Raw genomic sequence first — 27,051 nt, 5'->3', positions numbered from 1 at the left:
AGCTTAGCGGTGGAGACGTGAAGTCATGTGACCGTGCTGTAGTTCCTTTATAGCCCAACATTAGCCTCCTTTAGCTTAGCGGTGGAGACGTGAAGTCATGTGACCGTGCTGTAGTTCCTTTATAGCCCAACATTAGCCTCCTTTAGCTTAGCGGTGGAGACGTGAAGTCATGTGACCGTGCTGTAGTTCCTTTATAGCCCAACATTAGCCTCCTTTAGCTTAGCGGTGGAGACGTGAAGTCATGTGACTGTGCTGTAGTTCCTTTATAGCCCAACATTAGCCTCCTTTAGCTTAGCGGTGGAGACGTGAAGTCATGTGACCGTGCTGTAGTTTCTTTATAGCCCAACATTAGCCTCCTTTAGCTTAGCGGTGGAGACGTGAAGTCATGTGACCGTGCTGTAGTTCCTTTATAGCCCAACATTAGCCTCCTTTAGCTTAGCGGTGGAGACGTGAAGTCATGTGACCGTGCTGTAGTTCCTTTATAGCCCAACATTAGCCTCCTTTAGCTTAGCGGTGGAGACGTGAAGTCATGTGACCGTGCTGTAGTTCCTTTATAGCCCAACATTAGCCTCCTTTAGCTTAGCGATGGAGACGTGAAGTCATCTGACCGTGGATTTTACTTCAGAAACCAGAAAGTGGTGTTAATATTTGGAGATTATCCTGCTGAACAAAAAATGTAAGTAACATAAACGTTTTTTTGACACAGAGATTATTCTAATCCAATATTTTTGTGTATGGAACCAGGGAAATGCTAATTATTGGGCAGGCCATGGCAAATATGTTGTCTCTACTCTTCATTTTGCCTCTGATCTGCACTATCCCTTTCCTGTAGTAATGTCAATGTCCCAGCTGTGATTGCTGATTCTGATTTACAATAACAAAGAGAATATGTTTTGGATGCCCTGAACTGCACTTTTTGACCTTGTGGTGGAGGTGTTGTTTTCTTTCTGTTTCAGGAAGTGATGACAGTTTATCTTTTTCTCACATGTTGGTATCTCTCCCAACCGCCACAACCTCCCTGCCATTGAGACACAAAGCCCCAGCCTGCCCTCTGATTGGCTGTCGCACCACGTGGTGAGTGATAGTAGCTCCATATATGGTGATGTGGGCTCTCTGACTGGAGCATCAGGTTCGGGCTGCTGTTTCTCAGAAAGAGAAACGTACACTGTGTTCTCCCACAGATACACACCCTCTCTCCACTGCCATTGTTGGTGTGTAAATTCATTCTGATTCACACATCCGATCACTGCCAAGTGTTCTTACTGTACCCATATATTCAGCTTGATATTAAACAAGACCCTCGGTGTTCAGGCACAGATATAAGCAGGGCTGTAACTCAATACATGTACTCCAGTACTGTACTTAAGTACTGCACTACAATTCAGAGTAACCATGTACTTTCACTCCACTACATTTAGTTAATACCTTCAGTTGCTAGGCAGATTAGGATGAATGATGGTAAATATAATCCCCTTAAATCAGACTGTAGTTCACCTGCAGTAAATCCAGCAGCTACCCTGCAGTATACACAGCCATTCAAACTAGCTGCACCTTTACCAGCTCTGAGAACACTTTAATGATCAATCATTATAAAACATATCAGAGATATTATTCTGAAATGGACCAATCAGACAATGACTACTTTTACTGTCGCTACTTTAAGTACATTTAGAGGAGAGTACTTTCTACTTTCACTGGAGGAACATTTAGAATACTTTTACTGTGACAGAGTATTCCTACACTCTGGTACTTCTACTTTACTCAAGAACAAGACCTGAGTAATTCTACTTTACTCAAGTACAAGATCTGAGTACTTCTACTTTACTCAAGTACAACATCTGAGTACTTCCTTGACTATATGTAATCAGAATCAGATGTGCACATTATACTACAATATAGGCAATAATCAGCTATCAAAACGTGTGACTTTTCTACATAAATGGGGTTAAATCTGTTTTCTTTACAGCTTTCAAAATGTTTGACTCTATCTTGATGCAAGGGACACATAACGTGTGTATCAGAAGGATTTTAGACGTGGCAATATGGCTGAATTTCATACAACACTGGCTTTGATTCAATGCTTACACCATATCATTAATTAATTTCAGCAGATATTCTGATCACAGCATGAGCTGGTTCACAAAGCACCATGTTAAGACGTATATGGAAGAAAAATATGTGGTTATGATAAGCCTTTAATATGAGTGTAGTTTAATAAAGAAGGAGCCCTTTGTTTGTTTTGCCTAGACAGACAGCAGCAGTTATCACTTATGTAATGCCCATCGGGACGGAGCAGTCCAACGCTGCGGGGATTTCGTGTTCAGGCGGGAAATCCAATCACCGCTAACAGCGTAAAGCATGTGTTTCAGTTTACTTGTTGTGTTTCCACTTATTAATAACCTTGAGAGATTATAAAATGGCATGAAGTAGTTTGTTACATGATAACCATGTACTTTATTTTGGTTTAAAATCCACCCCTCCCCGCTGCAGGGAACATGGTACAGTCCAAAACGCGTCATCCATTGTTTACAAATCAAATCTGGTTGTCGGTTCCTGCCGAGCGGCGTGGTGAGAGCGAGAAGCAGCTCCCAGGCGAAGGAAACACTCGAAAACACAGAAACCTGCCTGAAAACACACCGAAATCCTGCCACGATGCCGTGTCGGAAGGAGAACTACATCTTCCTGGAGCAGTCGGTCACCGTGGGCTCCAAAGAGGTGGACGCGCTGGTGACTAAAATCGGCGAGGCGCTGCAGCTGCACAACAACAGCAGCCAGAAACAGAGCGTGTCCTGCGGGGGGAAACCGGTCGGCAGTACGGGGGCTCCGGCTCAGAAACACAGCTGCTGCATGCGGCTCCGCAGGGGGAGCAGCAGGGTAAACCCGTACAACATCCCCAGCCAGGACTGGGACCAAATGAAACCGTGGAGCAGAAAGAGGATTACGGTGGAGGAGGACGATCCGCACCGGCTGCTGCAGGAGTTACTGTTATCCGGGAACCTGATTAAGGAGGCCGTGAAGAGACTGCAGGACTGTGGCGACAATGTGCCGTCCTGATGAAGAACCGCACAACCACACAGCTGTTTAGGTTGACATGTCCCCGGACTGGTAGCTACGTTTTTCTATTTCCCCCGTGCTGCCCTTTGCAGTGTCGGCTGGACGGCTGTGGGTTTGAATTTCCCCGGGGCTGCACTGGACTCCAGAAACAATTCGAAGACATTTCATTAGCAGGACGTTTATTTCACCCTTCCAAAGGCTGATGTCACCCTCCCTGAGATGTTAGGTGGAGATACACATGTTGTGTTTTCTGTGACTCCTGAACTATGAGATGTTTTTCTATGAGATGAATGGTTGAGTCAAAGCTGGTTCACTTCTTATTTACCACTGCATGAATGTGTTCATGTGTTCCGAAAGGGGGGGTTGGGAGGGTTTCTAGCCATTCCCTGCTGTGGCAGACTGTTATAATGGGGGTTGGGTGGTTAGAAGTCCCATTTTGTTTACAATCTAATGCTGGGTGTGAAAGGCTGCTGTGCAGAGAGGAAGTTCCCCCCCCCCTATTTTATTTCAAATCAGGTTGTCCAGGGGGCTGCTCTGTTAGCATTCAATGCTTTGCTCAAATCAGTGACTGACAACTTTTTGAAAAGCAAATTTGACAGGACACCTCCCTGACCCTCTGCCAACAGCCTCTCCACATTTCTGTTCTACATCCACTTCCTGTCAACATGGACACCAGCCATGTGGGGGAGGGATGGGGGCTTTGAGTGATGTGAGACTTGTTTGTGAAAGGTCGGCCGTCACACCTGTGGTGCTTTCACCTTTTTGGAATTCCTTCTGAGTTTGTTTTTTGTATTTGTTTCTTCTCAAAGTAAAAGAAAGACGTCCACCACTGCTTCGTACCGAAGTATCTGATCATGTTCCTGAGTTATTCAGGGCCTTTTTGTTGTCTTAATAAAACTCATTTTGTTATTCCAAACCTCTGTGCACTTTCATTTGGGAGTTTGTCCTACATGTGAAAACATGCGTCCATGCTGCAACGTGGTGGTGAAGGACACATGCTCGTTATCAGCCTATAAATACACCCCCCCCTTCAGCAGCACGAAAACATGTTTTGCTCAGGTCGGTGTTCATGGCAGCTCCCTCTGCCGCTGTGTGTCTGTTACTGAGAGTGTGTCGTCATCCGACAGCAGATGGACCTGACATCCAGATGACAGACACACACACACACACACACACACACACACACACACACACACACACACACACACACACACACACACACACACACACACACACACACACACACACACACACACACACACACACACACACACACACACACACACACACACACACACACTCTCTCTTTGGATTGATCCATTTCTTACTTTGTGGTTGAGTAAAATACACATGGTTGATAACATGTAAAAAAAGATGCAGTTTTCAGACCTGTAACCCTGTAGAAAGGGTGAAAGTAAAGTTGATATTGATTTGTAAACAACACAATACTAATGTTCAACTTGGGATGGATCTACATTTGAATCACAGCTTCAATCATCAACATGAAGAACGGGTCTTTAAAGACGCCCTATTCCGTTCCTCTACTGTGACTCAGAGAACACAGGGATTTTAGCCTCTGCAGACCATTTACATGCACAGAAACATATAGAACACACTGCTGGAAGGGAACAGCCAGAGCCTCTTTAGATAAAGCCGGGAGGAGAGGCTGGGGAGAGCTGGGAGTGTAGATCAGGTTTATCAAGGCGATGAAAACAAACCCACATCAGGTTCAGAGACAAAGCTCTGCAGGGTGAGTACTGGACAGCTCCACTAGAGGGCAGTGTGAGTGCAGATACTCAAGAACACACACACACACACACACACACACACACACACACACACACACACACACACACACACACACACACACACACACACACACACACACACACACACACACACACACACACACACACACCTTTTTACTTTTGGTCCCTTTAATCATTCATAATTATGGTTTATGTCACAGATACTGGGACCTCTTATTGAACTCGTTAAGAAGAGACACCAAAAGGTAGCATCACATCATCTCACATTTGCATATATAAACATTACAACACACACATTTACAGGGTCTTCTCATGCAGGGGAGGATGAAATATACACAATGCAAGAGTACGAATCCTAAAAACAACAACAGACCTTCAGGACATTTCTATAAAACGCCATGAGTTTATCTGATTTGTTAAATACAGAATAAAAGGTGCATTTGAGCAGACCAGGTGTGTGGAGGCTTTGCACTGAGCAGCATGTCTGTACACATGCAGATGCAGAGAGGGCGGTGGGTATTTCTGAATAAATCTGATCCTCCTCTGAAGCTGCGCACACCTTTTATGTCAGCTGCTGGTCGCCTGCAGAGTGGAATTAAATAAGACGTACATTTTGGTATTTCTTCAATGAGTGTCCACAACCGGCTGCAACTACTAACTTTATGTAAAAATGACAAACCTTATTATTTTGTGTGTGATAGTTCAGCATCTATCTATCTTTGGTGGAGACTGCTTGAAATGTTAAACCGTCAATTTAATACATATGTCATCATTTCAAGTCGTTGGTTTACTTAGTATTTAGCTGTGGAATAAGAAGGATAATGTGCAGGGAGTTCACATTATCCCCTCTGTTATATCATTAACGTATGAATGTAAATGTGAGAGGGGCTTCAGGGTGGAGGTGGGGCTTCAGGGTGGAGGTGGGGCTTCAGGGTGGAGGTCACCTCAGTTGAAGGATCTGTCTTTTGTTACGCAGAGTTTAATGGCGAGGAAGAGGAAACACCGGAGAGAATAAAGCAGCTCAAAGGTAAACTGCTCTGACATGTCTCTGGAACACTGCTTACTAACCTTCCTGATTTCCAAACAAGTCAGATTGTGTTTCTGTTCTTTACTTTGATTAGCAAACACACTCCTCATCCCAGGGGAGACACCAAGGCTTCATGAGGTTTTTTTCATGCACTGGTCCTTTCAGATTGATGAAATGGAGGGGGGAGAAACATGGATGACTGATAAAGGTTGTTTAATTTGTAGGCTGTGTCTCATCACAGCTGCATTGGAGACTTCCTGCCTGACTGCCTTCACAGCTGACCTGAATTCAGTGTGTGATGCCTCTGGCTGCACAGCGAGAGGAGGAACTGGGACATCACATTAGCATTTTAGTTATTTAAGGACAAAAAACAGTCCTCCTCCAGAGAGATGACACCCCCCCCCCCCCCCCCCCATCACACATGCACTACACAGCTAAAATATTCCCCAGGAGGATCGGTTAGTTGTTCAGACCTGACATTAAAAAACCTGAGGTCCAAGTGTGTGTGCAGCTCATTGTGCGGTGGATTAAATGCAGGCGAGATGCCGTGAACACTGAAGGAAACAAACATCCGAGGGTCAGGAGGAAAGAGGATCGTCGTCTCGAGGGAGTGATGACACTTGGGCTGAACGACTCGGCTTGAGTACCGCAAACTATCAGTCAAAAAGATGCTGAAATCACTACAGCCTGAGCAGACTGATGGATGGAGTCCGGCTCGGTCAGGGCTTCACTATCTCTACCAACACTTAGAATAAATACAACACACTTTATACCACAGAGAGACTTTGGTTTGTACACATATACTAATACACGTCCTGTCCTAACGTCAGGAGGAGAATCTCAACACTGACATGACACAGCTCCACTCAAATGTGTTTCCCTCGTGGGACCACCTTAATTTGCACCGTGCAAATGTTAGTCCTTGCTCTCCACAATGTGCACTTGCTGGAGAGTCCTCATGAGGACATTTCCAGAATCTACTTTTGTGGTTTGACTCTTTGACCGGAAAATGTTAGTTGAAATGAAGATTTTAGGGGGCAATGACCACACAGGAAAGATTTAGTTCCGCTTTGTCCTCTGTGGGTCTCAACGTGTTGCCTCCCCGGTGCCTCCTGTGGGGTTTTACACATGGATGTATGAAGAGAACTGGATACAGCGCCGGAGGCCTCGTTCGTGGTGCTTGAAGACAATAATGGCCGGACGGTCTCGCAGCAACCATCATACGCTGATTATAGACGTCTCTTTCCCAATCTTAGTCAAACTGAAGTTGTAGTACCGCCGTTTGGCCACTAGAGAACATTTATTCAACGTCTGACGCACTTCCTGGGGGGTTGTACCTCGCACTGAACCCCCGGGTCTGAGTCTGCTGGTTCTACCACCACAGGTCGTCTTCGACGCTGCTCCGGGTGCTCTCCCTCTCCTGCCCATGCAGCCTCAACATCTCCAGGACGCTCCGGGCGTAGGCATCCCTCAGGTTCACGCCCAACCCCCCCACCGATCCACGGGCCAGCCTCTTCAGCATCTGGCCGTGCTGCACAGCTGCCTCCTTCACCTGCAAGGTAAAGTAATGTGCTGCGAAGCGCTCGTTGATGATGGCGATGGGGAGCGCCAGCATCAGTATCCCAGACAGGATGCAGACGAAGGCCAGCAGCTTCCCCACAGCCGTGTCGGGGCGGACGTCTCCGTAGCCCACCGTGGTCATGGAGGTGGTCGCCCACCACCAAGCGGCCGGCATGCTGGTGAAGGTGGTGGCGGGAACGTCTTGCTCCAGAGTGAAGATCACCGCGGAAAAGATGGAGATGCCCACAGCAAAGAAGAGGAGCAGGAGGCCGACCTCCTCGTAGCACTGAGCGATGGTCAAACCCAGAGACTTCAGGCCTGGACAGAAATGAGGACAGAGGAGTATTTTAAGAACACATCTCCAGTACTTATTCCTCAAGAGCACTTTCCAGATGCAACCGGTAGAGGCACTTATGGACATAGGCTGTAACCAATCAGAATCAGGATCCCTTTATTTGTCCCACAGAGGGGGATTTACATTGTTACAGTAAAGGTAAGCAGGCAAAATAACAAAAGTCTAAATAAGAGGCGTGCATTAAATATTAGAGATCTTTTACCTGTGGAGTGTCGACCCAGCTTCAGCATACGGAGCGACCTGAGGAGTCGGAGGACCTGCACCACACGGCCCACGCTCACCAGCTCCATAGACTCTCCGTGAAGGCTCTCCACCGCCAGCGTCACGTAGAACGGCAGGACGGCCAGCAGGTCGATCACGTTGGGAAAACTTCGACTGAAGCGACACTTATCCCTCACGCAGAGAAAGCGAAGAGCCAGTTCCACCGTGAACCAAACCATGCACGCGTACTCCAGGACAACGGAGAGCAGTGGTGCACAGAAACCAACGTCGCTCGCACCGAAGCCCTCTCCGGAGCCCTCCTCGAAGTCTACCGAGATGAGCACCATGTTGATGACCGACAGAACCACGAGGGAGAAGGAGAGCAGACCAAAGGTGCGAGCAGCGCGGGAAGACTTGGGTTTCTCCAGCAGGTCCCACAGGCGGCGGCGGAAAGCCGGGCAAGCTGCACCCACAAAGTCCTCATCGTCGTCCTCAGGCTCAAACTCCGGCTGAACGTTGAGGGTTTCCTTCTGCTCCTTGCGGCGGTGGTAGCGCTCGCGGCAGCACAGGTCGATGCAAAGCTCGTCGATGCCCCAGTACTCGATCTCCTGCAGGAAGGAGATCTCACACAGCTCCTCCCTCACATGCAGGTGTCCCGTCCGGTAGAAGTTCATCACATACCTGTCGGCAGAGGTATCAGAATCACGAGGTTTACTGCCAGTGCGTTTTGAAGGAAGCAGGACCCTAAAGGAACTAAGAGGTTCCTTCAGCCCAATGCTGTCTGCGTTTCCACCTCACTGTCCCTCAGGCCGTCACAATGCAAAATGTTTCAGGCCTGAACTCGATAATCTGTCCACATATTTAAAATTCTGATAAACGCAGAATAACAGAATAGAACTTCTGGTCCGATTTACATTTTCCTTTTTGGAAAGGTGTAGCATCGGCCAAGGAACCCTTTACATCTAGGAATGGATCTTAAACCTGGGGCGGATACACACATTGCTATTTGACTGGGGAAATGAGCATGCTTCCAATCAGAACAACGTGTTTTATGAACGCTCTTATTATTAAATACTGCTCAGCTTCTTTGTACCGTCCATGATGTTTCCACCTTACGACTGAAAGCTCATTAACAAACGGAAGTGGAGAGAGCGATCCCAACTTTTGAAATTGAGATCACGTGAGACGCACACGAAGGCACCAGTGCCTTTCCACCAGTGCCTTTCCACCAGTGCCTTTCCACCAGTGCCTTTCCACCAGTGCCTTTCTAGTATGGATGTTAGTAACTGCCTTATCCACCCTTTATAAACATGATGCATTACTTAACATACGAACTATATCTTGTTGTTTGTTGAATACTGAACGCCCTGCACGGTTCTGGTTCTTTCTAGAGGGACTGTTCTTCACACTGAAGGGTGCGTGCGGGGTTGTTATTACTACAGGTCAACATGCATGCCTCAGGTAAGAGCCTGAAGCGCCACTTACTGGAAGGTCTGTGAGTTTCTATCAAAGAAGAACTCATTTTCCAGGAAGTCGGCGTCGTCGCAGAGCTCCAGCACCGACTCTCTGCTGCATCGGGCCAGCTTCCCCAACCGGGTCTCCGGGTGCGACGCCAGCAGCTCCCGCGACAGCACGTAGCGACTTCCTCCGACGTTGACGATGAAGAACTCCAGTAAGTCTGCGGTGGAGGAAGACGGCGTCCCACTGAAGAAGACACTGGAGTCCAGAGACACCGAGGAGGAGCGGGTGCTGCACACTTCCTCCGCCGACACCGAGCTGAAGGAGAGGCTCATGGTGGAGGAGGGGGGCTGCTCGACAAGTGAGGAATACAACTATTTTCAAACTTCAATCAAGCAAGTTCAAAAAGTCCAGAGAACCATAAAGCTGTTGAAAAACAGACAGGTTAATGTGCCAGCAGATTTCCCCTCACTGTTTCAGGTTAGCTGAAAGCAATAATCTGAAGTGTAAATTAAAGGTTCAACTTCAGATTAGTGCTTGGACTGACGTTGTACCAGAAGCTCACACACCTTTACCGTATACGCTTTACAGCGTACTGCTTTTTAACTCCACATTTTACCTGAAGGATATCAGGGATGGAACAGCTGGGTCTGAAGCTATCCGAGGAAGGAAGCGCCCAGGGAGAAGCACAGATGTTTAGTGACTGCTTTTCATGTTTAAATAAAGGTGATGAAGTGTCGGCAGACATCACTTCTTGTTCAGGCATTGCGTTATTTTCTAAGATGTTTTCATGCGGATTCAAAAGTGTCCCAACAGACCACAACGCATTATCAGCACTACACCCCTCCCTTAAACTCATGTGGGGGCATGCTTTCGTATGAAGCAGAACCATAGACTGTATCTATATACAGTCTATGGGCAGAACATTATAATATATATGAACACATTCTGGTTATCAAAGATGCAGTACCTTTATTTTGAAAGTTTTCCGATTTTCATTCTTGACCATTGACCTCCTAACTGTAGAGGAGTAGAAGTACACAGTAGCAACAAATAGAAATACTTAAGTTAAGTACAAGTACCTCCAAAGGGTTCTGAAGTACAGCATTGAGTAAATGTACTAGTTACTTCCCAGCACTGCATTGAAGGTAATATTTCCCGTGAGTTGAAAGGAAGCTGAGGTGAGGGGGTCTGCATTAGCACAGCTGTGAACCTGCAGGAGCATCTTACCGTGATCGGACCGGAGAGGATCTCTGTCTCATCGGTACTCCACATCCTCACACAGGAAAACATGAACCGACTCCAGGGACGATCTCAGGACCACCGAGGAGAGAGGGACACATGTTCAAACAAGCAGACAGCAAGAGGAGGAGGAGGAGGAGGAGGAGGAAGCATCTCCCGAAACCTCCCTCTGCTCTCTGATGCTCTCTGAATGTGGAGCGGGTTTAAAACAGAGGGGGAGGAGGAAGATGAGGGGTAAAAAGGAAGGGGTGGAGGATGAGATGTGGGAGTTGGAAGAGAAGGATGAGGAAGAAGAGGAAATAGTAGAGGAGGACAAGGAGGAGAAGGACAGGAAAAAAGAAAGGGAAAGGAGGTAGAAGGAAGAGGGGGAGCAGAAAAAGAGAGGGAGGTGGAGGAAAAGGTGGTTGGAAGAGGAGAAAGAGGAAGGAGCTCACTGAGCCTCCCTCTGGTGCTCTCAATGTGGAGCAGGTTTAAAACAGGAGGAGGAAGAGGAGGGGGGGGAGGAGGGGGGGGGAGGAGGAAGAGGAAGAGGGGTATAAATGCAGTCGAAAAGAAAAAGGAAGGGGAGGAGGGAAGAGATATAGGAGTTGGAGGAAGTAGAGGAGAAGGCAGAAGAGGAAGTAGAGGAGGAGGAGGAGGAGGAGGAGGAAGCAGCTCACTGAGCCTCCCTGTGATGCATCTCAATGTGGAGCAGGTGTAAAACAGCGGAGGAGGACGGAAAGACAGAAGGGAATGAGGATGAGATAGGAGTTCGAGGAGGTAGAAGAGGAAGGAGTGGAGGAGAAAAAGAGAAGTAAGATGAAGAGGATAAGAAGGAGGTAAAAGAGAGAGAGGTGGAGGAAAGGAGGTGTAGATATTATTTTATTTCCTCACTGTGAATCAGCCAGAAGAGCCAGGCGTCCTCTGCTACCGCTCACTGAGAAACACCATCATGAGGGTCTGTTGTTGATGGCTTCCCACTTCTAGAAAGGTGGTGTTCGAGGAATGTCACTCCCTCCTTTTACCCACCGCATCTTATCCAAACTGGATTCATATCAAATAAGTTAGAGCTAATACAGAGCAGTGTGTGCCATCACTAACCTGAGTTACAATAGCTTAAGGATCTGGCTGTACTGGAGCTCTGACACACACTGCATCTTTCAGTTTTTAAGTCTTCATTAAAACGCCTGCAGGACTCTGAGCACCGGGAACGTGGAGGGAGAGAGTCAGAGAACACTCAGGTCACACATCTGCGGAAACCTTCCCCGAGTGCAGAGTGCTGAGAGTGAGGCAACAAACACACCAGCACAACGCATGTCTGTCACTGCCTTACAGATCTGTATTGTGTCTTCCATCCCATGAGTGGACAGCATATATTAACCTACAGATCTGTAAAGAGTCTTCTATCCTGTCTGTGTGTTTAGTATTCATTCTGTCTTTAGATTAACAGATCTGTAAAGAGTCTTCTATCCTGTCTGTGTGTTTAGTATTCATTCTGTCTTTAGATTAACAGATCTGTAAAGAGTCTTCTATCCTGTCTGTGTGTTTAGTATTCATTCTGTATTTAGATTAACAGATCTGTAAAGAGTCTTCTATCCTGTCTGTGTGTTTAGTATTCATTCTGTAATTAGATTAACAGATCTGTAAAGAGTCTTCTATCCTGTCTGTGTGTTTAGTATTCATTCTGTCTTTAGATTAACAGATCTGTAAAGAGAACATGCGTCCCTCCTAAAGAGAGCAGCCTGCAGTGAGGTACCTTATAAATGAGAACAGAGACACCATGAAAGTCTTTCCTGTACGAGGTGTCCCCACATCAGCAGGACATCTAGAGCATGTCCCCTGCAGGGCCCCTGCTGACCCAGGGTCAGTTCTTCACCTGCACACAGACCCCCGTCACCAGACAGCAAAGAGAGCCCCCTCTCTGCACAGCTGTTCCTGCATTTCATTTACAGACATCCCAACACATGTCCAACACCTGATCCCAGGAAGACTACACACACACCTTCAGCACCATCTCAACGACGCCAGGCAGAGCTCCTTTCAGAAGGGTTTTAATCAAAGGAGACATCTGATTGGACATTAATGAACCGGAGTGAGAATACAAAGAAGTGCAACAGTAGATCATATGGCTCCATCTTCTTCCTGGCCTTTATCTGACTGTGTCATCAGACAGACTCTGAAAGTGTTTCGAAGAGAAGCTTAGTGCTTTGGTTACAGGGAGAACATAGTCCCACCCAGGAACAACCAAACGCAGGATTATGGGCTGTCTGCAGACACTTGTTGAGATGGACAGGTCAACATGAGGTGAGGAGGAGGAGGAGGAGGAGGGGGGGGAGGGTTCCTGCACCGTAGTAAATCAGTGCTGACTCAGTTTCTCTGTTGTCTGCAGTAATGCGCTCGCTGCTCTCAGTTGGAATATAGTCCTGTTTTCACAGGAAAATGCCGCCTTTCTTTGGAACATTTCCCCTCCAGGACCTGGAAAATAAACAGGAGAGGGGGAAAGGTCACTCCCTGAATCACAGCGACTGTCTTTCTGTTATTGAAATCTTCATAATATCAGCCTTTCATTACATCATCTCTAAAAACATTTCACTAATGGTCACCAACAAAGTATTTCTTCTGCAGAAAGTAGACTTGGTTGGACTTCAGAGCTGAGGCCAGAGCAGCACAGCTGATCTCTGACAGACTGCAGAACCATTTTCTCCAGTCTGATAACACAGGAACACTGCAGAGACACACACACACACACACACACACACACACACACACACACACACACACACACACACACACACACACACACACACACACACACACACACACACACACACACACACACACACACACACACACACACACACACACAAGTATCTCAATGTAAACCATCATAATGATAACGAAACGCCATGCCGGTTGCAGCAGTGTCACAACGCCTTTACCTTCATTTAGATTCTGATTTTAGGGAAGATTAGACAATACTAGTGAGGTTGATTGGATGATGTGTTTACCGCAGAGCATAAGTTCCACTGACAGAGAGGGAGGAAACTCCTCAGAGGTCTCTAACACATTGGACCTCAAAAAACAGTTACCCGAAAGTACACACTAACTCAGTAGTTATAGATCAAATGACTAATAGGGCGCGTATATGTCGTCTAAATGAGAATATTCACTTATAGAATCAGTGAAATAAACAATTCTATCTGAGGCCCTTTGTGGAGCTCATGTTGGGAACAGAAGTTTCTTATAGGCAGCTTTATTCTGCAGCTCCGTCTATGACCAAGTCCTCGTTTAGGGACGCGAGGATGTCTCTGTTGTCATGAGCATGAAAATAATTGAGACTGTAATAGCCTGAAAATAACTCCCCCTTGAGCTGGAGTGGGTGTCATCATCTGTCCTTGCTCTATTCTCAACCTCAACAAATATGAAATGAAGGATAAAGAGACGTGGGGATCCAGCAAATTGTCTAACATCACCTTGTAATATCTATTCCATTTTTTGAATTGGATATTGGACATACTCTCATGTAATAACTGTCTTATAACTTGTTAGTAAATGTGGAACAATAGGCTGAGAGGGAGCTTGTTGAATACACTGGTCCTCTCTATAGTACCTACCACCTCTCGCCCTGTATGAGCCTCTCTGGTGGCTCCTCCAGCAGCTCCACCCTCCGTCACCCTGAACGCAGGCTGGCCGTAGCTGCACTTCCTGTTTATCTGAACTCCGTATCCATGTTTTCATTCTCGCTGTCGGTCACAGTGTAGTCTGTTCCCTTTATACATCAATGCTTTCCTCTCTCACCGGTCTCTGTTCTGTCCCCCCTCCCCCCCATCCCCATCCCCATCCCCATCCCCATCCCCATATGGTCCATGCGGTTTTTCTTTGTGTGTGTTCACTTGACAGATAAGAATCACACAACTGCATCAGTGCTATAGCCCTCGGTCGCCTGTCAGCAGGACTGGCTCTGACCAATGTGCTGCCCTAGTCAAGATTTGAGCTTGCGCCCCAATCATGCCCCCCCCCCATATGGTCCATGCAGTTTTTCTTAGTGTGTGAGTGCCCGGACTGCCGTCCACGGCCTCGTCCCACTGGTCGGTCTGTGTGTCTCCAGCCCGCCCCGGTCAGTCAGACTTTGGACAGGCCGCTCTCCATCTGACTGCTCTGTGCTGTTGCTCTCACGACTCAGAAACCAGAATTAAAGAAAGTTCACAACATTTGGAGATGTCACCTCGGACTCTAGTAAATACATGTACTTCTATAACTTGATCTGAATACATCCAGCAGAACAGAGTCAATGATGCAGCAGATCTGTTAACACTCACCCTGTTCTCCTGCTCTGTCGAAGTGTAAAATGGAGTCTGGCAGTCTGACTTCTTACCTTCACTTTGGGTGTCCCTCACTGTCGGTCAGGGGCGTTGCGTGGGGACATTTTTTAAGGAAGCCAATGTCCTTTATGTGGCCAACCCCCCACCCAGATGCATAACAGCTGCTCAATGCACAGTGCAGATTCGGTAATGAATACAAAATAAGCATTCATTCACAAACTAAATCAGGAGACCTTTAAAGTTTTAGGTTCACATCAAAGTATCAGCAGGCTACGTGTTTGAAACACATTCAACCTGATACTTTATTTAAGATACTTATTTTTTGTTTGAATACATCATTGTATTTTTCAAAGTTCAGGATAAAAACTTGAACTTTCAAATAAATTGTATTTTTTGGAACGATCAAAACTCATGACCCTGATTTAGCCCCAAGTCTCGCACCCTCAAGCAGGTTAGCAGAAATGAATCCCAACCACTGAAGGGAAAGTGATCCGGTGTTGCAGCTCTGCACGTTGTGACCCCTGGACGTTTTGCACAAAAAATCAAAGCACATTTAATTTGAAAAAAGTAAAATTTTAATCATTAGTAAGAACAGAACTTTAGTTTAAGGACTTTAAACTGTGATGTAATGCTCGACAGCGCAAAGGAACCGGGCGTACAAAAGAGGTTTTAAGAGAGGAACTAATGACTTCATGAAAAACAGCTTCACCTTATTAGAAACACATATCTACAAATCTTCATCCAGAAATAAAAAAGGTGAAGTCCTGCGAGGCAAAGATCTGACTAAGGAGATGGACTTTGTTTTGCTGTGAAAACAACTCGCACACTTATTGTAAAAAAATAGATCTAATAAATCAGGACTGAACCCTAACCCACGACTACTGTTGAGCTATTCTGGAAATCTAAACTCAAGTCCCAGTTAGAAAACAACTCGTATGAAACAGTGTTACAATGGGAACGCTTCCCCCGGGGTGTTCTGCAGCGATGGTTCTTCTTCAGATCTTCATGAGATGAGCTGTGAGGAAACATTGAAGAGAACAGTGAGGAAACAGTGAGGAAACAGTGAGGAAACAGTGAAGGAAACATTGAAGGAAACAGTGAGGAAACAGTGAGGAAACATTGAAGGAAACAGTGAGGAAACATTGAGGAAACATTGAAGGAAACATTGAAGGAAACAGTGAGGAAACAGTGAGGAAACAGTGAGGAAACATTGAAGGAAACATTGAAGGAAACAGTGAGGAAACATTGAAGGAAACAGTGAGGAAACATTGAAGGAAACAGTGAGGAAACATTGAGGAAACATTGAAGGAAACAGTGAGGAAACAGTGAAGGAAACAGTGAGGAAACAGTGAGGAAACAGTGAGGAAACAGTGAGGAAACATTGAAGGAAACAGTGAGGAAACAGTGAGGAAACAGTGAGGAAACAGTGAGGAAACAGTGAGGAAACAGTGAGGAAACAGTGAGGAAACATTGAAGGAAACAGTGAGGAAACATTGAGGAAACAGTGAAGGAAACAGTGAGGAAACATTGAAGGAAACAGTGAAGGAAACAGTGAGGAAACAGTGAGGAAACATTGAGGAAACATTGAAGGAAACATTGAAGGAAACAGTGAAGGAAACATTGAAGGAAACATTGAAGGAAACAGTGAGGAAACATTGAGGAAACATTGAAGGAAACATTGAAGGAAACAGTGAAGGAAACATTGAAGGAAACATTGAATGAAACAGTGAGGAAACATTGAAGGAAACATTGAAGGAAACAGTGAGGAAACATTGAGGAAACATTGAAGGAAACATTGAAGGAAACAGTGAGGAAACATTGAAGGAAACATTGAAGGAAACAGTGAGGAAACATTGAGGAAACATTGAATGAAACATTGAAGGAAACAGTGAGGAAACAGTGAGGAAACATTGAAGGAAACATTGAGGAAACATTGAGGAAACATTGAATGAAACATTGAAGGAAACAGTGAGGAAACAGTGAGGAAACATTGAATGAAACATTGAAGGAAACAGTGAGGAAACAGTGAGGAAACAGTGAGGAAACAATGAGGAAACATTGAGGAAACATTGAGGAAACAGTGAGGAAACAGTGAGGAAACAGTGAGGAAACAATGAGGAAACATTGAATGAAACATTGAAGGAAACAGTGAGGAAACATTGAGGAAACATTGAGGAAACATTGAGGAAACAGTGAGGAAACAGTGAGGAAACAGTGAATGAAACATTGAAGGAAACAGTGAGGAAACAGTGAGGAAACAGTGAGGAAACATTGAGGAAACATTGAGGAAACATTGAGGAAACATTGAGGAAACAGTGAGGAAACAGTGAAGGAAACAGTGAGGAAACAGTGAGGAAACATTGAAGGAAACATTGAAGGAAACAGTGAGGAAACATTGAAGAAACAGTGAGGAGACATTGAAGGAAACAGTGAGGAAACATTGAAGGAAACAGTGAGGAAACAGTGAGGAAACATTGAAGGAAACAGTGAGGAAACAGTGAGGAAACATTGAAGGAAACAGTGAGGAAACAGTGAGGAAACAGTGAAGGAAACAGTGAGGAAACAGTGAGGAAACAGTGAAGGAAACAGTGAGGAAACAGTGAGGAAACAGTGAGGAAACAGTGAGGAAACAGTGAGGAAACAGTGAGGAAACATTGAAGGAAACAGTGAGGAAACAGTGAAGGAAACAGTGAGGAAACAGTGAGGAAACATTGAAGGAAACAGTGAGGAAACAGTGAGGAAACATTGAAGGAAACAGTGAGGAAACAGTGAGGAAACATTGAAGGAAACAGTGAGGAAACAGTGAGGAAACATTGAAGGAAACAGTGAGGAAACAGTGAGGAAACAGTGAGGAGACATTGAGGAAACAGTGAAGGAAACAGTGAGGAAACAGTGAGGAAACATTGAAGGAAACAGTGAGGAAACATTGAAGGAAACAGTGAGGAAACAGTGAGGAAACAGTGAGGAAACATTGAAGGAAACATTGAAGGAAACAGTGAGGAAACATTGAAGGAAACATTGAAGGAAACAGTGAGGAAACATTGAAGGAAACATTGAAGGAAACAGTGAGGAGACATTGAAGAAACAGTGAGGAGACATTGAGGAAACAGTGAGGAAACATTGAGGAAACAGTGAGGAAACATTGAGGAGACATTGAAGGAAACAGTGAGGAAACATTGAGGAAACATTGAGGAAACAGTGAAGGAAACAGTGAGGAAACAGTGAGGAAACATTGAAGGAAACAGTGAGGAAACAGTGAGGAAACAGTGAGGAAACATTGAAGGAAACAGTGAGGAAACATTGAGGAAACAGTGAGGAAACAGTGAGGAAACATTGAGGAAACAGTGAGGAAACAGTGAGGAAACATTGAGGAAACAGTGAGGAAACATTGAGGAAACAGTGAGGAAACAGTGAGGAAACATTGAGGAAACAGTGAGGAAACAGTGAGGAAACAGTGAGGAAACAGTGAGGAAACATTGAGGAAACAGTGAGGAAACAGTGAGGAAACAGTGAGGAAACAGTGAGGAAACAGTGAGGAAACAGTGAGGAAACAGTGAGGAAACATTGAGGAAACAGTGAGGAAACATTGAGGAAACAGTGAGGAAACATTGAGGAAACAGTGAGGAAACAGTGAGGAAACAGTGAGGAAACATTGAAGGAAACAGTGAGGAAACAGTGAGGAAACAGTGAGGAAACATTGAAGGAAACATTGAAGGAAACAGTGAGGAAACAGTGAGGAAACATTGAAGGAAACATTGAAGGAAACAGTGAGGAAACATTGAAGGAAACATTGAAGGAAACAGTGAGGAAACATTGAAGAAACAGTGAGGAGACATTGAAGGAAACAGTGAGGAAACATTGAAGGAAACAGTGAGGAAACAGTGAGGAAACATTGAAGGAAACAGTGAGGAAACATTGAAGGAAACAGTGAGGAAACAGTGAGGAAACATTGAAGGAAACAGTGAGGAAACAGTGAGGAAACAGTGAAGGAAACAGTGAGGAAACAGTGAGGAAACAGTGAGGAAACATTGAAGGAAACATCATGGGGGTGCCTCAACATCAGAAACTGATAGGTGAATACAGTGTAGTTCCCAGCACTCAGAAACTGCCTGATGCTAACCTGCAGATGTTGGGCACTTTACACAGTTAGCATCAGTTGTGTGTGTGTGTGTGTGTGTGTGTGTGTGTGTGTGTGTGTGTGTGTGTGTGTGTGTGTGTGTGTGTGTGTGTACACTCACAGATTTGACGGTCTGTTTGATGTAGTCCTTCTTGTTGGCCAGGTTGTGTTCTGGGTAAGTGTCAAACACCTAACGCACACACAAAACCCAATGAAGGACATGTATTCAGAATGTAACATGAACTCTCTGCAGGTGTAAACAGGAAGTAGCCCCTCACCCTCTGGCAGATCTGTTTCATGGTCATCTGCTCCAGGTCGGCCTCCTCCAGCAGACTCTGCACCGTCTCCTTCAGCTGCTCGTCGCTCGGAGGTTTCTTGATCATCTTGATGAGCGGCTCGTCGTCGTCGGAGCTGTCCTCTGCTGCTCGACAAACACAGAAAGAATGAGGGATGCAAACATTCAAACGGCTCCTCAAACTCCAGAAGTCGTCAATCTCAGACAAAGCAGTTTTGTAGATAGAGAGAAGTGTAAACAGAAATCCCTAATTATACGTGTGTGAATCCTCCTGTGCTTTTCTTTACTTTGAGGCTGATCTGAGTCCATAAAGTCCCTCTGCCTTCCAAGATCCCTCTGTCACGATGTTTGTTTCATAAGCTTCAATGTGAACTCTGATGAAGCGCCACAGCTGTCAATCAGGTGCGTATTCGATCTGAAGATATGTGTGTGTTAGCGTCACCTGTGTTTGTGTTGGTCTTGCTGTTGCTGCTGCTGTCGGCCTTCTTGGTTTTGGCGGCAGGTTTGGCTGACTTCTTCTTGGGCTGGGAATCAAAAGACAAAATCGGCTCATCGATCCGGGACCTTAAGGATATTCTTATCGGTTCTTTTTGTTATTTTGTTTGAATGGGGAACAGAAGAGAGCATCAGCAAGTCAGTACAGACTAATGAGGGAAACGTTCAACAAAAGAACTGATAATTATTTAGTGCAAAAGAAAACACGGTTACTTTGAATCAGTATCCCATGTTTGTGGAAGTTAGTGACCTCTGTGTGGGCTCGGGACTGCCAGCATACAGAACGCACCTGGGGGGGGTAACAACACTCGAAGACGGGCCAACAGAGCCACGAGATGGACAGTGGGAAACATTTCTGAAGTTGCAGCACTTTCCCCGGATGTTTGGACAGATTGCTCCTGTTTCCGCCCTAACACAGAAACACTTATCTCACGTACGGCGAGAGATAAGTGTTGAACTGAAAATGTAACTCACGAATAACGCGTGCCAACGTCATAAGCGCCGCCTGGGGCAAATTTGCGTCCCTCCACGTCTTTGACTATACATGTAAAAAACAACCTTCGAGTCCAGTGTGAACGCACCTGAAGCGTACTACAGGTAGAACTTACCAGGGTCTTTAAAATGTGCCTGTTTAATACCGGGTTAGGGAATCCATCCCTACTGAGGAAGAACCAAGCCCTGCACGTTACACCCTGGAGAAAGACAGAGTGAAATCGTCTCTGACTGCATCGTGAGGTTTACCTTCTCGTCAGCTTCACTGTCGGCGTCCGACTCGTCTGAAACTTCCTTCCTCGCTCTCTTTTTAGGAGGACCCGTCTTCTTCGCCGGTGTCCGCTGCCTCTTCACGGGGGCTGACTTCTTGGAGGTCGACTTCCCTCTGGCCGGCGTTGATTTGGGAGACTGAGACAACGTGTGTGTGGGTTACAGACTGAATGACAAGCATCTCTTATTGGTTTCACTACCGGAGAAACGATTGTCTAATATCACCAGTCCTTTTTATCATGCGATAGGAAGGTTATAAAAAGATAACAGCTGTTTTGAAGAGGAGGCTATTCAGGACAACCATGGCATTAGCTGTGAAAGGTCTGTTAGTCTAGCGCAGCTTGTTAGCGGGCTGTTCCTCTCAAGATGTTCACCAGTGTGTGTGTGTAATGTTCTGAGCTCCATGACCTCACCTCCTCCTCCTCCTCCGCCTCCTCTTCTTCGGACTCCTCGGATTTGTCGGACTGGTCCTCCCTTTCCTCTGAAGGTTTCTTCTCGGTCTCCGACTCCTCAGCCCCGGCCGAAGCCGCCGCCTTCTCCTCTTCTTCATCGCTGTCCTCGTCACTGCTGGAGTCCATTACGATTGCTTTGGACTTGCTTCCCGCTTTGGACTTCTTGGGACTGGACGAAGCGCTCTGGGGTTCGGGTTTTCTCTTCTTCTTCTTGGCGCTCGCCTTCGAGTCGTCGCCTGACAGTTTCTTCTTTGACTTCCTCTTCTTCTTCACCGGCAGCCGCTGAAGAACAGACGACAAACACGCTTTAGAGGAAACTTTTAGGTGGAACATTTATCTCTTAGAACTTCCCTCGTGGGAATATAAAGCAGCAGGATAACCTGCGCTCCACTCTGTGCAGGAAGGACCGACGACAGAAGGAAGATTATTCAAAGCGTTGGAGCTCTTCTCACCTTCCCGCTGTTTTTGGGTTCGATGAGGAACGTCAGGATCCTGTCGACGAGATCTGAGTGGGTTCCTTTCTTCTCCAGATCCAAAACCTTGCAGACAACCTTCAGTTTGGTGTTGGTGAAATTGGAATTCCTGCAGTCAAAAACAAAGACCAGAGTATTATTACAGCAGACCCTCTGATTCCACTGATGACTGAGCACAGGCTGCGCCACAGGAACTTACTTTAGAAGCTTTTCTCGTTTTTTGGTGAACTCTTCGCTGTCGGCGGCAAAAGGAAAGCCGTTAAACAGACGCAGGTTCTTCTTCAGAATCGCCATCTGATGAACAGACAAAACACACCAGACAACATGTTTAGTCATTTCACATTGGCTGGTAACTCATCACCGCTGAAATTCACTAAAACAAAACATTAAAATCGAGATGAAGAATCTGTGCTTTGGGCCCGGACGTCCTTACCTTCCCCGGCCTGTCGAACAGGATGGCGTGCAGAGGCTTCAGGTCAGCTGTCTTCATCTTGGTGATCTGGAAACACGTGCGTGGAATGTCTCCTAGTTTATCTCCGCTTCCTGAAAATATGGAAAACAAACAAGCCAACAGTTGTCACACACAGATTTTCATATGGAGTGTTATCTCATTTATAGAGAATTCAGACTTCTTCAAGGCAAAGCAACTTGTTGAGGAAATTTCCTTGAAAACGTTTTAGTTCTGTTGTCAAATCTCGTAGGGTTCAAATCAGATTTTAGAGCTTTGTAACTTTTAATTCAAAAAAGTCATGTGACCGTGCTGTAGTTCCTTTATAGCCCAACATTAGCCTCCTTTAGCTTAGCGGTGGAGACGTGAAGTCATGTGACCGTGCTGTAGTTCCTTTATAGCCCAACATTAGCCTCCTTTAGCTTAGCGGTGAAGACGTGAGGTCATGTGACCGTGCTGTAGTTCCTTTATAGCCCAACATTAGCCTCCTTTAGCTTAGCGGTGGTGACGTGAAGTCATGTGACCGTGCTGTAGTTCCTTTATAGCCCAACATTAGCCTCCTTTAGCTTAGCGGTGGAGACGTGAAGTCATGTGACCGTGCTGTAGTTCCTTTATAGCCCAACATTAGCCTCCTTTAGCTTAGCGGTGGAGACGTGAAGTCATGTGACCGTGCTGTAGTTCCTTTATAGCCCAACATTAGCCTCCTTTAGCTTAGCGGTGGAGACGTGAAGTCATGTGACCGTGCTGTAGTTCCTTTATAGCCCAACATTAGCCTCCTTTAGCTTAGCGGTGGAGACGTGAAGTCATGTGACCGTGCTGTAGTTCCTTTATAGCCCAACATTAGCCTCCTTTAGCTTAGCGGTGGAGACGTGAAGTCATGTGACCGTGCTGTAGTTCCTTTATAGCCCAACATTAGCCTCCTTTAGCTTAGCGGTGGTGACGTGAAGTCATGTGACCGTGCTGTAGTTCCTTTATAGCCCAACATTAGCCTCCTTTAGCTTAGCGGTGGTGAGGTGAAGTCATGTGACCGTGCTGTAGTTCCTTTATAGCCCAACATTAGCTTTTTACTTCAGAAATCATAAAGTTAGTATGTGGAGATTATTCTGCTGAACTGAACGTGTAAGTTTGCTTGACAATAACCCGAAAATCACACGGAGAAATCCCATTGGACCAGGGAGATGCTGCCTTCAGCGACCAACACGGAAATATCCTGAAGGACTGTAATGCACAGCCAATAATAACCTGTATCAGCTATCGTTAACCAGCTCTCCAGCTGATATGTGTGTTTAAATTGTGGCATTATTATAAAAACGTGCAACACCAGACTTTAAAACCATTTAGCAGAATCAAAATTCAAAATGTGCTTTCCTTTTAAATGTGTCATCAGGACGCCGTTGGTCTGGATCCTGTCGGTACTTAATAAACATATGATACCCATGGTACCGTTGGCATCGCTTGGTACTGAAGCATCTGTTCTGCTGACGTCCCTGCTCTGTCACACTTTAATATTTACCATCTCCTATTTTGAGCTTCTCCTTCTGCTTCGGTGCCTGGAAATCGAGCCTCTCCACAGTCTTCTTTGCCCGCTTGCCTTCAATGATTTCCCCTGCAGCTGGAGACACACAGGGACAAAGAGGGTGAAAAATAAATCAGCACGACACTCTACTTCGAAGGAACCGTGCCTGTTATAAAATTCCATTCAGGGTCTTAGGAGGTGTACGACCGTCCACAGAAATCAGTAACAATAAACAACTCTTTCTCCCAGATCCAAAAACCAGGGGTCTGAAACTCATCAGGTATAAAGTCTGGGAATGCTAATGTGAAAGATGCTATGAATGACACTGAGGTCAGGATACAAGCCCATTTCTGTTTCACAACTGACGACCCTACAATAGTATTTATCGGATCTGGTTATAAGTAATCAAAAAGGGTCCAAAATATCCAGACCTCGTGTCATTTTCACAAATATGCATTGAACTCCCCGAGGACACGGAGAGGATGTGAGAGGATGACACAACATTTCCTCACAATAAGTCAGGGAGTTCCATTCTCAGGATAATTGTAAATAAGGAAGGTCTTAAAGGTACATTTTAAAGGTGTGATGCAAGGGAGAGCACATGATGCTGCTGTGTGTTCTTGGTTATATTGGGCTGTTGAAATGTTGAAGCGATCCTTTGACTGTTTTCTTTATTTCTTTGTTATTTTCAGTTTACCGGGTTTTATCCAAACCATTAATACGCCCTCAAACCAAAATGCAGATTCTCCCCCTAAAATGTGAAAGTGCTGCCAGAAAACAATCTCTCTGTGGGTCAGAAAGGGTTTAATGAGTCCAGGAATATGAAGCTTGGGTCAGATGTTTGGTCAGACAGCAAATGGACAGCTTTGTTTTCACGGAGCTCTCTCGTTTACGTCGCGTCTTGTATACGTCATGTTCTCGAGAGAATGTATATCTCTTATAAACAAGATCAGCACCACAGGATCACCTCACTAGATCTTTCTAGAAAACCCGCTGAGTGTTAAACGTGTTGCATTGCTGTGTTGTCATGTTTGTGTCTCAGGCCGGTAATACATAACAATAAACACATTTGGTTTAATAAAGATGTGTCTAATCTCTAAAACGGGTAGTTTATCAAAGTGGTTCCAGTTCGTTTGAAGCACACAATGAGGATTATGATCAGGTTCAAAATCATAAATATATTAGGGTGGACGAGCATAGCGTAACATGTTGAACGTGGTCCCATATCAGGGGGCAGGTGCCATTTGATTTCTCTACCGGATATTTTGGAGCTGCTTCTGTCGGGACTGGACTTGTGTTCCTGTGCCGTCGCCTGCTGGTCCTCCACTTCCTCCTCCGACATCGCAGAGCTGTCCAGCGTTTCCTCTCCCGCCACACTCATATCTGCAGCACCTCGGTGCATCCGGTGAGTCCTGACAGGAGAAAGACCAACACGTTTGTACCAGCTTAAACCCCGCTGCGGGCAATGGAGGGAGTTCGGTTGGAAAAACCTGATTTTATTACACCCTCTCAGAAATCCCACCATGATAATAACCTCCCTGTTTGCTGGAGAAACTGCGGAAATCAAAATGCAAACCATCACCATATTTTCTGGGACTGCCCCGTAATCATAGACTACTGGAAAGGGATACAAAGTGCAAGGTGTGTTTGAATTCCCCTGGAGAGTAGGACCATGTATTTTGGATATATACCTCAAGAATGGTTGAAAGGGATAAATACTTAATGAATATACTGCTGGTGGCTGCTAAAAAGGCCCTTAAATGGTTATCACAGAGAGCCCGACTGTGAATGCATGGATTTAGAAAATGGAGAAGATGACAGCACATGTTAATCATGAATGGGAACAACTTGCTTCACACTGGGAGAAATGGATTAGCTACAGCCCCGCCCCATACACCTGATTTTATTTCCCCAAACCAGGCCTATGTCAGGAACACAAGATCCTCCCTACCTGTTCATGGTGTGTGTCTCCCTTTTGTTTTTAAATGTGTGCATCTTTTATAAAACCTGTTCAGACATTTGTGGCAAACATGGATATATGGGATACTGTATCTGAACTGTATTGAGTTGTTCGTTTGATGCTGAATGTCAACAGAAAATAAACCCCGCTGCGGCTCTGGGTCGAACCTCATCACGACCCGAATGTTTCATATATTTCTTTACATTTTTTACCACTTTTGCTTGGGTAAGGTTTATTTGAAGTACGCTCACTTTACTACATCTCAGCTTTGCATGCTTTAATCTTTCATTTAAGATTCAAGATTCATCTCCACTTATGGACATTTGTTTTGCTATTTTAAATAAAGGGCAGTACATTAAACCCGGAGCAGCCTGAGGAGGACCGTGTTATTCAATGGTTTACTGACACGCATGCTAATATGTGAATTAGAGTACTGGCACTTTCCCCCTCACTTCAAGCACCCAGAACAGTTATGTCCCCTTCCTATTATTCATAAAGCAGGGCATTAGTAACTCTTGTGTAACAGGGGCTTTTGAATCTCCCACGGGGTTTGGCAGACACGGTTAGATCTCAGGATGACCGGTCAATAATTCCATCGCACCCTAACTTGTGTCTGGGAGGGAAAGATGAGTCGTGAGGCTGTGTGGACGCCCCCCCCCCCTGCAGGCCAGGCTGATCTGTCCCTCACAATAACCCTGCGGCGGATTGGCGCGCTGGCACTCCACATGTCGGACTGGATGGAAGAATTTACAATCTGAGCAAAGCCACTTACTTACAACCAGGACAGGGACTCGTTTGTTCTTCGACCCTTCCTCTGTGGTTAATGCTTGCCTTGTAAGATGTAGACGGGTTATTGTAGTGTGTCTAAGCTGCGCGTGTCTTATTCAGGGTCACTCCCCGAAGATAAGAGCCTTAAATGTGGCATATTGTAAAACATGCTAAATAAAACATGTTAGCTAATGTGCCTTAAGTGAGCTCTATCACACACACACACACACACACGCACACACACACACACACACACACACACACACACACACACACACACACACACACACACACACACACACACACACACACACACACACACACACACACACACACACACACACACACACACACACACACACACACACACACACACACAGAGCTAGTTGTCGGTTGTTTTTCGCAGCAGAAACTAAACACGGTTTGCAGCAGCTAGCCGCTTCCTGCTAACCCGAGCTGCCCTCAGGTTCATCTCAACGTTCGCGAGCTGCTGAAGCGACCCAACGCAGTCCGCGTGAGGGTCAGCAAACACCGGATCTCTGAGTCGGTCGGGACGGCTGAGAATCGTTAAAAAGTTTACCTTTTTTATGCAGCCGCGTCTCTTCCGTCTCTGGATTTCAATTTCATGAAGGCGGTATTTCCCGAGGGGGCGGGGTCAACGCAGCGGCCGCTCCACCGATTGGTCTAACGGCCGACCGCGTCATAGGTCTTCGTTTTATTAGGGGTGATTCCAACACCTTACCTCTGCTTTTCCGCCCCCTGCTGTAGCTCCTATGCACACAGCAGTCTTATTCAGAA

The 27,051-nt window shown here is 45.8% G+C and overlaps 3 protein-coding genes across 10 annotated transcripts; 1 reads left to right on the top strand and 2 right to left on the bottom strand.

Annotated features, from left to right (window-relative positions):
* Positions 1–2,526: 2,526 nt before the first annotated feature.
* Positions 2,527–3,970, top strand: gbp (glycogen synthase kinase binding protein). The gene has a single exon (XM_063880166.1). It carries the CDS (start codon positions 2,653–2,655, stop codon positions 3,052–3,054), a length of 402 nt encoding a protein of 133 aa, XP_063736236.1. The 5' UTR covers positions 2,527–2,652; the 3' UTR covers positions 3,055–3,970.
* A 2,281-nt stretch (positions 3,971–6,251) lies between these two features.
* On the bottom strand, positions 6,252–13,371 carry kcnv1 (potassium voltage-gated channel modifier subfamily V member 1). 7 transcript variants are annotated; one of them, XM_063880091.1, is made up of 6 exons: positions 13,253–13,371; positions 10,395–13,120; positions 9,994–10,080; positions 9,452–9,850; positions 7,968–8,647; positions 6,252–7,728 (listed from the first exon to the last, which is right to left on the bottom strand). In XM_063880091.1, the coding sequence occupies exons 4-6, from the start codon at positions 9,757–9,759 to the stop codon at positions 7,223–7,225; spliced, it is 1,494 nt and encodes a 497-aa protein (XP_063736161.1). In that variant the 5' UTR covers positions 9,760–9,850; positions 9,994–10,080; positions 10,395–13,120; positions 13,253–13,371; the 3' UTR covers positions 6,252–7,222. The 7 variants fall into 7 exon arrangements, with proteins under 7 accessions (XP_063736161.1, XP_063736162.1, XP_063736159.1 ...); XM_063880092.1 differs by lacking the exon at positions 13,253–13,371 and having other exon boundaries at positions 9,452–9,774; positions 10,044–10,080; positions 10,395–10,444; positions 10,655–10,675; XM_063880089.1 differs by having other exon boundaries at positions 9,994–13,120.
* A 2,148-nt stretch (positions 13,372–15,519) lies between these two features.
* On the bottom strand, positions 15,520–26,982 carry dek (DEK proto-oncogene). Of its 2 annotated transcripts, none has more exons than XM_063880104.1 (12): positions 26,834–26,982; positions 24,783–24,937; positions 23,523–23,621; positions 21,995–22,104; positions 21,761–21,855; positions 21,541–21,670; positions 21,050–21,370; positions 20,616–20,774; positions 19,822–19,903; positions 19,363–19,505; positions 19,206–19,274; positions 15,520–15,982 (listed from the first exon to the last, which is right to left on the bottom strand). In XM_063880104.1, exons 2-12 carry the CDS (start codon positions 24,925–24,927, stop codon positions 15,971–15,973), a joined length of 1,365 nt encoding a protein of 454 aa, XP_063736174.1. In that variant the 5' UTR covers positions 24,928–24,937; positions 26,834–26,982; the 3' UTR covers positions 15,520–15,970. The 2 variants fall into 2 exon arrangements, with proteins under 2 accessions (XP_063736174.1, XP_063736175.1); XM_063880105.1 differs by lacking the exon at positions 26,834–26,982 and adding an exon at positions 26,258–26,425.
* Between the last annotated feature and the right edge of the window lie 69 nt (positions 26,983–27,051).

The sequence above is a fragment of the Eleginops maclovinus genome, chromosome 3 (genome assembly GCF_036324505.1).
Source record: "Eleginops maclovinus isolate JMC-PN-2008 ecotype Puerto Natales chromosome 3, JC_Emac_rtc_rv5, whole genome shotgun sequence".
Taxonomy (NCBI): domain Eukaryota; kingdom Metazoa; phylum Chordata; class Actinopteri; order Perciformes; family Eleginopidae; genus Eleginops; species Eleginops maclovinus.
This window is presented reverse-complemented; position numbering and strand designations above follow the sequence as displayed.